Source organism: Dendrobates tinctorius, unplaced genomic scaffold, assembly GCF_039654945.1.
Source record: "Dendrobates tinctorius isolate UK_male_01 unplaced genomic scaffold, ASM3965494v1 ptg000062l, whole genome shotgun sequence".
Taxonomy (NCBI): Eukaryota; Metazoa; Chordata; class Amphibia; order Anura; family Dendrobatidae; genus Dendrobates; species Dendrobates tinctorius.
In genome coordinates, this window is record NW_027361730.1 from 18,661,431 (window position 1) to 18,672,500 (window position 11,070).

The window sequence follows — 11,070 nt, forward strand, 5'->3', positions numbered from 1 at the left end:
CTCAGATAACACATTATCCAAGCATGTTCGCTCATCACTATTAACCAGTTAAATGCTGCGGTGAAACTCAGAGCAATATTAACAACGCGCTGGAATGGGGGCGCGTCACTCAATGTGTCCATTGGAACGCCTCTGACGTGATCGCGGGTCGACGTGTGGTTGCTATGACAGTGGGTCTGTTGAAAACCTCCATGTTTGTTACTATGGAGATCCTCAAACATAGCCTGTGACTAGGCGCCAAAGGGGATTGTTATTTGCTATGGCATCACAATATAACGCACAAGCAATCGGATAATCAAAGCTTCAAGTACCCTAAAGGGATAATCAGAACAGTGGAAAGTTTTAAAAAAAAAAAAAAAAAAAAAAGAGTTCAAGCCCCCCTTTACCCTCTACTGAAAATTAAAAAAAAAAAACCCACACATATGTGGTATCAAAGAGTTCAGAAAAGTGTGATATATAAAAATAATTAAAACGATCAGTAACACCAAAATTAGGTTTCTTTTGGTCACAAAAAAATACTGCTGCAAGAGATATAAACATTATGTCCACCCCAAAATGGTATTAATAAAAACGCAGTCTAGCCTGAAAAACATAAGCTGTCACATAGCTTCATCGACTGAAGAATGAAAATGTTTCGGGTCTCAGAAAATGGCGACTCAATCTAAAAAATTTGGGAGGAAACCGTCCGATTTTTTTCCCCCACCACAAAAATAATAATAATAAAAAAAAAAAAAACCTGTACAAGTTTAGTATCACCGTAATCATATCAATAAGCAGAATCACACTGCAAGGTCATTTTTACCACAAAATGTACACGTTAGCTCCCGGAGGTATTTTCATCTTCGTTTTTTCTCCCTTTCTTTCCAGAGCCATAACTTTTTTACTTTTTGGTCAATATGTGAACTTGTGAACGACACCATTGGCTTTACCATATCGTGTACTGGAAAACGGGAAAAAAACTCCAAGTGCGGTGAAATTGCAAAAAAAAAAAAGTGCAATCCCATAGTGGTTTTTTTGTTTTGTTTTTTTCACTATGTTCACTAAATGCTAATACTGACCTGCCATTATGATTCTCCAGGTCATTACGAATTCAAGACACCAATCATGTCTAGGTTCTTTTTTATCTAAGTTGTGAAAAAAAAAATTCCAAACTTTGCTTAAAAAAAAAAAAAAAAAAAAAAAAAAAAAATGCGCCATTTTCCGAGACCTGCAGTGTCTCCATTTTTCGTGATCTCGAGTCGGGGGAGGGCTTATTTTTTGCGTGCTGAGCTGACGTTTTTAATGATACCATTTTGGTGCAGCTACAATCTTTTGATCGCCCGTTATTGCATTTTAATGCAATGTTGCGACGACCAAAAAAAACGTAATTCTGGCGTTTTGACATTTTTTCTCGATACACCGTTTAGGTTAATCCTTTTTTTATTGATAGATCCGGCGATATGAATGCAGCGATACACATATTTGGTATGTTTGATTTTTTTTTTATTTTTTTTATTGTTTTATTTTGAATGAGGTGAATAGGGAGGGATTTGAACTTTTATATTTTTTTTTTTTTTTTTTTTACTTTTGGCATGCTTTAACAGTCTATAGGAGACTAGAAGCTGCCATTGCCCGATCGGCTCTGCTACATAGAGGCGATGATCAGATCGCCTATATGTAGCAGAATTTAAAAACATAAAGGGCGTTCCAGCTGATAAAATTTCTTGCTTTATTGAAAAAATTAAAATAATACAGCGGCTTACTCCTCAAGAGTAGATGGATGTGCTATGAGGCACTGAGATACCAGCTACGCGTTTCGACCCTACATGGTTGAGCTGTGATAAAGACCCATGTAGGGTCGAAACGCGTAGCTGGCATCTCAGTGCCTCATAGCACCTCCATCTACTCTTGAGGAGTAAGTCGCTGTATTATTTTAATTTTTCAGTAAAGCAAGAAATTTTATCAGCTGGAATACCCCTTATGCTTTTGTCTACTATCAACTATCGTTGGGTCCAGACGAGGTTCCGTGCTGTGGCTGTAGTTGGTGAGCTGGCTAGGGCTTTTTTAGCCCATTTTTTTCTATTTGTGCAGTGTAGCAGAATTGCTGACTTGCTATGAGCACTGACCACAGGGCGGCGCCCATAGCAATCCAGCAGTGACAACCATAGAGGCCTGTTGGAGACCTCTCGTCGTCATGCCGACCCATCGGTGACCCACGATCACGTGACGGGGGTCACCGTTGGGCGGATTTCCGGAAGTCCATGTTGAATGCCGCTGTCAGAGTTTGACAGTAGTATTTAACGGGTTAATAGCTGCGGGTGTATCGCGATTCCAACCACAGCTGTTCCGGGCACATGTCAGCTGTCTAAAAAAAAAAAAAAAAACAATGTTAGAATTGCGTTGTTTTTCACAATTTCTCCTCACTTGGATTTTTTTCCCCGTTTACCTGTGGTAAAATGAATGGTGTCATTCAAAATTACAACTCGTCCAACACAAAAAAAAATTCCCTCATACTTCTATAGGCACAGATCAATAAAAAAAAAGTTATGGCTGTGAGACGAAGATTGGGAAAAAAAAACAAGAAAAGAAGTTGGCTGTGTTGTGAAGGGGTTAAACTGAACATTTAAAATGCATTCAAACCTTTGATATATATATATATATATATTTTTTACACCAAATACCTGATATAGTATGACACTTTAATGTCTGTGCTAGACTTTCTGATCAGTAGTGACTGATGTATAAACTAGGCACTGCTTTTGTTAACACTTCTATCAAGGTTAGATCACTAATCATACCCAAAGTTAAGAGCCCTCCTGGCACTTGAGGTGGAGCTCACTCTATCAGATGACGGACTGGGCAAGACATGACGTCCAGGAGACATTTTCTTCACTTCCCAAGCCAAAGAGGTAGGTCTATAGAATAAAGATAACAATTGTAACAAGGCAGGGCCCAAGAAAAGGATGACAACAATTGACAGAGTAAAAAATAAGGCTCTGATCACACGCAGTCTTGGCACATATGATAGAAACCACAACAAAGACTATCAGACCCCATATACGTCAATGATATCCACCATGCACCAGAAGTATCCGATCCCGGGTGTGATGGATCTCGCTACTGTTATTGATGACGTGCAGGGACCAAAAATGAAATATGACAAGAGAGTGACTTAAAAAGGATTTCTATTCTGTAGAACTTAGCAAACAGATAATAACGCTTCTGAAAAATCAATTGCATTGTGAAATGTTAATTAGTGTAATTCTTAGCTAATTATTGGAATTATCTGGCTGTTTCTCGCTTCCGATAATAAAGCCTTGCATCCTGTGATTGCTGTATGATAAATAATCCCAGAACTATTGTATTGGCCTTGTATGCAGACAGAAGGAAAATTACTATACCCCAGAGGCAAGCGCGGTGTGAAAAGTCATACAAGTGGTCATTCATTAATACTTGTCACACCAGAGTGCCATCTCTACTCAAGGTGAGCACACGAAGTCCCTCAGAGACGTAGTTCACCTCTTCTTCTGGCCTACTGACATTACGGGTACAGTGCACGCAAAATATAGCACAACACGTACAACCCAATGCAAAAAAAAGCTTCTGTAAGAAATTGAGCATACTTCGGATTTCAGTCTTGCCATCTGTGAGGGGTCAGAGCTGTCAGTCACGGACAGAAGTGCCTAGAAGTGTGGAGATTAGTCGGCCAACGTGACTCCAGAATCTATGGACCATAAGACAGCTCCATCAAATGTGGAGGTGGGAGCCACTTATTAGCACAACCTCAGAGAATAAAGTCCCGAGGTTCTAGGTACAATTTGCTTAGTCTTGAAGTTACTACATTATTTCGATATTGAACTATTAGCGAGGACTCACCAATAAGGGCCATCAGTTATTTTAGCTCAGTAGAGTGCAGCAGTGGTGACAGTGATTGGGAGGCTGATATGAAGACCACCCTATGGGGCATAAAGGGAAGCTTGCCTCCAACTGGCAGACAATATCCCTGGACAAAGTGGTGTGGAATTTACAGGTGGATACAACACACTGTGTGCACAATTATTAGGCAATTGATGATTCATTTTATTAATGAAAAACTACAGTGCTGTCTGACAATCCAAAAGGTTAATAAACCTGAATATTTTAGAAAGTAAAAGTGAGGCTTTGTCTTTCTTAGGCGAATATCTATGTGTGAAGAATTATTGGGCAACTAAATGAAAAACGGCCTTTTTCCCATCTCCATAGTTTATTTGGATCTGTTAAAGAGAGAACAATACCCAAACAATTCAAAATGTACAAAAGTACATATCTGACACCTGAAAGAAATGATCAGTGACCAATATAGCCACCCCACTTTCCCATAACAGTTATAGGCCTTCCATCCATGGAGGGTGTCCGTTTATTAAATCTGTTGATGATCAACATAACTACAACCTCCGAGACGCTGTTCAGAGAGGTGTACGGTTTTCCTTCACCGTAAATCTTGCGTTTAAGAAGGGACCAGAAGTTCTCAATGGCATTTGAATCAGGTGAGGAAGGGGCCACATCATTATTCTTTCATTTTTAAATGGAATCCGTCAGTAGGATCAACCCTCCTAAGCCGTCTACATGGGCATTAAATATACAGCGATAACCTTCAGCACACAATAAGCCAAATACTGTAATATTTCAAGAAAAGTTGCAATTTTAATTCCCAGCCGACTTTTAGGACAATACAGGCAAATCCTTCCAACGTTTCGGCAGCATTGCCTTTATCAAGGATATCTGTTAGAAGAGTCTGTCGGCAAAGTCCCGGTGCTCCAGTGCGGCGTTGGGCGTTAATACAATTATACCTTGGTAAACTGCGAATGTCTTATTCCAGAGAAAACCATTGAGTTCCCTGGAATAAAACATCGGATCGCAAATATCAAGGAATCATTATATTCAGCTTTCTAGGACCTGCATGTCCATATAATATAGAAAACTTGGCACTCAACTTCTAGAATATTTTTTGGATTTTTTAATGCAGCCAACAGTGGATACTGGGTCACTGATGTCTGCACGGCACCCCCACCCACCCAGGTACTATTGGATTCAGGCTCCATGCCCAGCGCCTAGTGCATGACCAGGCACATTTAAAGTGACTATGGTGTCACTTCTACTATCACACTGAATGCGATTAACTACTATACTGCAGTCTGTTACTGATGAAGGCCAGTGAGGCCGAAACGTCTATTATTTTCTGGCTGCATTAAAAAATCCAAAAAATATTCTAGAAGTTGAGTGCCAAGTTTTCTTTATTATTCATGTATGGTGTGGGGCCCTACTTGAGCACCTTCTGAAGTTGTGCATATGGTGTTTTTCCTTCCCTGCATGTCCATATAGACGGCTTGGGGGGGGGACGGCTTTGTTGATCCTACTGACAGATTCCCTTTAAAGGGATGGTCTGAAACCTACCTATGTAATGCCATTATTTAATTTATTTTCTAATATACTTTAATTAAAAAATCCCTACCATTCCTTCACTACACTACCTAACTGCTTTATTTTGTTTTACTACTTGGTCTTTGATGATGCTTTGTTTTAGAATCCAAGGCATGCTGGGATACTCAAACGAATTGTCATCAGGGGACAGAGGCTGTGGTCACTGCCGCAGTTTCTGTCCCCTCCCAGAAAGGAAGCACCATCAGTGACTTCTATTTCAGAGTCTGAGCTAGTCCCTGCTCTACAGCGCATGTGTCAGTTGTCAATTGCGACGTACAGTATGTTCAGTAGATTCTTGTCACTGAGCAAGATGCACAGTGACAGTGTGCTCTTTTGTCGGCTCTAATCATAAGCAATGACATGGCAAGAAAGCGCACTGTCAGTGTGTATTGTAAGAAAAATACCCAGAGTGCATCGACCAAAGCTGCCCCCACAGCTAGGATTTAGAAAATATGTATAAAATGATGGTATGGTCAAAATACTCACTTGCCCAATTATTCTGCACACAGTGTTATGTGCAATGCAGATCATAACATTTAAAGTACTTGACTTGGAAATGTTAAGAAATACTGTTCTAGAACTTATAAAGAAACTCTAGTTCTGGGGATAATATTAACCTTTTTTTAATCCATAGTGATTTAAAGATGTCGTATAACCTTACTAAAAAAGGTTGCGTTTTTTTCTTTTTCCTTCTTTCCTTAATTATACAATGCAACTCTCTACCAGGAGCTATAATATGAGATGTAGCATGAACGAGTTTTTATCGTGACAGAAAATAAAGGTGTAGCAAGGACTGATTTATGACACTAGTGAGCTTGACACAAGTTACTAACGGTCCAGAAGGTATAAAGATATACTCAAGATGGAAATGCTTTTCAATTTTTTTTTATAAGGGTTAGGGTACCGTCACACCTAGCGACTCACCAGTGAACCCGACCAGCGATATGACGCGGTCAGGATTGCTGGTGCATCGCTAGGTGGTCGCTAGTGAGCTGCCACTCAGGCAGATCGCACTAGCGACATCGCTGGGGACGGGGATAGCTACTTACCTGTCAGACGCGGCGATCCTGCGTCCTCCCGCCCGGCTCCACGCGTTGCTCGTCGTCACAGCAGGAAGCGCCGCAGGAAGTGACCGACGAGGAATGATCCAGGAGCTTCTCGCACGATCAGCGATAATCAGCGGGGGAGCCGGTCGGAGGTAAGTATCACATGCAGCGATATCGCTAGCAATATCGCTGCAACGTCACAAAATCGGTGACTTTACAGCGATATTGCTAGCGATATCGCAGTGTGTAACGGGGGATTTACTCTCAAATTTGGAAGCTATCCTCTATCCATAGGACCGGGACTTACTTCCTGATTGCTGAGAGACTGCGTGAATAGAGCGGTGGACGATCATGTGAACTTCCAACTTCATTCATTCTTAATGGGAGTGCTGAAACCCAGCTGAACACTCCAGTTGACTATGTCCGGTGGTCCCATAGAGATGTCCGGTGGTCCCATAGAGAATGAATGCAGCAGAGGTGCACATGATCAACCACTGTTCTATTCACACAGAACCCTGGTTCTTAAGATCAGTTGGGGATCCATAGGGGTCAGACTCCTAACAATCAGGAGGTTATGCCCTAACCAAACTTGTGAATACCTTTTTAATACCATTTTAATGTTTAATGATAGAGAATGTAGATTATAGCGTTAGCGTGTACACAACTGGATTTACCTGCTTTGTGCATCTGTTTTCTCCAACTTTTCCTGTAGCTGGATCCAGTCGATAAGAGCCTTAAAATCTCGCACGTAGTTGTCAAGCATCATTAGCACTTCCTGCATAAAGAATAGCATAAGAGAACACATTAGTGAGCTCCCAGCCTAATAATGAGAGTAAAATAAAAACTGGAAAGACGCAAAGCGCATAAAGGGTTTTATCCGGTAAACAAAAAAATATCTAAAACAAGCTAATGAGTACTTGGGGTCCTCCCTCCTTAACCTAGAAGACCTGTTTTGCTTAAAACGGTTGTTTTTATACCCTATGAATTGCCCCCTTTTCCCAGTCAAATTCACTACACCCTTAGGCCTGTTTAATACCATGCTTTTGTAGTGTGCTTGACCTACCAGTACAGTAAAAAAGTATATAAAAGAATATGTTTATATTTACATAGAATGTAGGAAAATGTTACACTTATGTGAAACAGATATGGGGATCTGTTAGACACAGGTATGCATACATATCCATTTTCAATCACTTTATTTCAGGATGCAAGGAACATAGTCTACTGTGCTTTTTCATCTTTTTCAAAAACGGATGAAAACTCTTTCCATTTTTTATAATATTGCAATCTATGGATGACAAAAGCATTGTCATATATTTGCATTCATTTATTCATGTTTTTCCCCCCAGAAAACATCACGTGATTTCTAAAAAAAAAAAAAAAAAAAAAAAAGGGATAGAAACGAATGCAATGCATATGTTAAACACAAATAAAACAAATATGCTTGTTATAAAATGCATCCATCTGCATCAGTTTTTACAAAGGTTCTTTTTTTTTTATTCACAACATAAAACGTGTAATTTTCAAGAGTTACAGTAATGTGGTTTGAAACAGGCCCTAGACAGGGCCGGCGTTAGGGGCAAGCAAACCAGGCAGCTGCCTAGGGCCCCCTCTCCTCCAGGGGCGTGCCGCTAATAGCGGCACACCACGCAGTCGCAATAAGAGGGACCCGGCACCGCACCCCCCCATTGCACATTCAACTTAACGGCATCATAGACGCTGATACAGTTGAAAGCAGTGATGGAGGAGAGCGTCAGATGACGCTCCCTCTCATATCACTCCCGCTCTGCTTGTGACTCAGCAGGCGCACAATGATGTTCGCGCCACGCTGTGGTAGCTATGGAGCTGCTGAGCGGAGTAAAGCCAGGAGCAGCGCAGGGAACAAAGAAGAGAGGTGAGTATTGTGTGTCTGTATGTGTGTGTACTGCGTAGACTGCACTATAGTCTGTGTGTCTCTGCATTATATTATGTGTGTGGGCTGCACTATAGTATGTGTGTGTGTGCAGTGTGTGTGTCTGTGTGTCTCCGCATTATATCGTGTGTGGGGGGCTGCATTATACTGTGTGTGCAGGGGGGCTGCACAATTCTGTGTGTGTCTGGGGAGCTGCCTTATACTTTGTGTGGGGGGCTGAATTATACTGTGTGTGGGGGGCTGCCTTATACTGTGTGTGAGGGCTGCCTTATACTGTGTGTGGGGGCTGCCTTATACTGTGTACAGGAGCTGCCTTATACTGCGTTCGGGGGGCTGAACTACTCTGTGTGTGTCTGGGGGCTGCATTATACTGTGTGGGGGGATGCACTATACTATGCGTGGGTGGCTGCATTATGCTGTGTCACACCATGTGGGAGACTGCACTATGCTGTGTGTGAGGGGCTGCAATATACTGAGTGTGGGGAGCTGCACTATAATGTGTGTGTGGGGGCAGCATTATACTGTGTGTGGGCTGGCTGCACGATATTGTGTGTGGGGGGAGGCTGCATAATACTCTGAGGGGTGCTGCATTATACTGTGTGTGTAGGGCTGCATTATACTCTATGAGGGGGCTGCAGTATACTCTATGAGGGGATCTCAATTATCCTCTATGAGGGGGCTGCAGTATACTCTGAGGGGCACTGCATTATACTGTGTGTGGGGCTGCACTATACTCTATGAGGGGGCTGCAGTATACTCTATCAAGGACAATGGGGAGTGCATTATACAGTACTATATGTGATATATGGGACCTGCATTATACTTTATTGAGGACTACCTGTCCCCACATTCTTCCTCAGCCGTTATAAAGAAATTCGGGAACAAGCGTCGAACGACTTGAGGATTGTCGATCACGCTCGCTTAGGCCTCTTTCACACTTCCGTTTTTGACAGTTAAAATCCGCCAGGATTTGAAAAAAACGGATCCGCCATTTTTTTTTGCGGATCCATTTTTTTCCCCATTGACTTTCATTATTGGCGGATCTTGATGGATTGCCATCCGTTGCATCCGTTTTTGTGCGGATCCGCCAAAATGTTGCTGGCCGTCAACATCCTCAAAGATTTCCAAACGGAGCTTGCAACGTTTTTTTGGCCGGCGGATCCTCCACACACTGATTTAACCCGAAATTAATTAATTCATTCTCTCTCTCTCTCTCCTTCCCGGCCAGCGGTTCCTTTAAATTTCCTCATTCTGCGGATCCGTCATAAAACGGATCCTGTGGCATCCGTTCACATCAGTTAGGAACGGATCCGCTTTTTGGCGGATTTTAACTGACAGAAAAAACTGAAGTGTGAAAGAGGCCTTAGCGGCATGAACTCAGCGCATGTAAATACAACCAAAATATTTCTGTGTGATGGTGCAGTATGTGAGCATTTGGGGCCCCACTTTAAACTTTTGCCCAGGCCCCACTTTGTCTAAAACCGGCCCTGGCCCTAGATATTGTTTCTTCATCAGGTGCCTATAAAGCAGACCTCTCCTCATGCTTATCCGTAAACCCAGATATTTTAGTTTTCACAACGGAGTCCTGACATCCCTCCTAAGTCCTCTCTTCTTAATTTATTGAGCAGGATTAACAGCTTTAAAATGATCCACCTGCAGCCATAACGCAACTTCCTTCATCTTTAATTGTCATTAAAATATTTTCCTGGAAAGACTACCCAGTTGTTATATGTTGGTGGCATACTCCTAAGCTTGGCATCGCTGGTTTGTAACAATAACCTATATTTATCTTATAATAGAATACAAGAGGCTAAAAGACTCAGCAATAGATGCAAGTAGAAGGCAGGAAAAAAAGGATTTTTTACTGTTACGTTTTCTATCGTAAATAATCAAAGCACAGAAATGTGAGACAGACAGAATGCCTAATCATATTGGACAGGCAAAGGCTCCATCATATTTGGCAGTCACTGTTTCTCATCACATATGGTAGCCAGAATGCACTCCCATCACATTTTGCAGGCACATTGCACGCATCAGATTTTTTAGCCACAGTGCCTCATCACAACTATCAGATATAGCAGATATAGTGCTTTTTTCACTATCAGGGACTAGCAAAAATCCATCCACTGAAATTTACATCCAAAAGAACTGCACTAAGGCGATATACAGTAAGTAGACCCATCCTGAAAAACAAAGTATGGATAGAAAGTGCTGGCAGAGCAGACACTGCATAGTTTTACCAAAGGTGGGAGACAGCGCAGATATTTATGGCATATCTCGAGGATGACATAAATATCTGAGCTGGAAATACTTTAAAATTTCTGTTCTGTAATTATCATGACCCTGAAGCTAAAAACAATGCTGCAGAAAACAGGGAATGTTAGAGTACGTTCCCACAATCAGTGATTGTTCAGGTTTTCAAGTAGCTGAATTTCCGCACCTTAGCTCACTTGGGTTTTTGTAAAGTATAGAAAGATATGGGGTAGCTAGATAACAGATAGATATCCAAGAGATCAATTCGTGTCGAGTGTGTAGTTTACTATACTTGTATTAACATAATAAATAATAAGAAAAAAAAGAAGTGGGGTCCCCCCTATTTTTTGGTAACCAGCCAAGGTAAAGCAGAGGGCTGCAGGCTGATATTATCTGGCTGGGAAGGTCCCTGGAAATTGG

General features: G+C 41.6%; 1 protein-coding gene across 2 annotated transcripts in view; it reads right to left on the reverse strand.

The window, feature by feature from the left end:
- Window positions 1–11,070, reverse strand: part of SCAPER (S-phase cyclin A associated protein in the ER) — a 404,857-nt gene that overhangs the window by 313,823 nt on the left and 79,964 nt on the right. For both annotated transcript variants that reach the window (XM_073579348.1, XM_073579347.1), the window contains exons 5-6: window positions 7,160–7,260; window positions 2,778–2,894 (exon numbers count right to left, since the gene is read on the reverse strand). In XM_073579348.1, coding sequence (XP_073435449.1) covers window positions 2,778–2,894; window positions 7,160–7,260 — 218 coding nt within the window. The remainder of the gene's footprint in view (window positions 1–2,777; window positions 2,895–7,159; window positions 7,261–11,070) is intronic.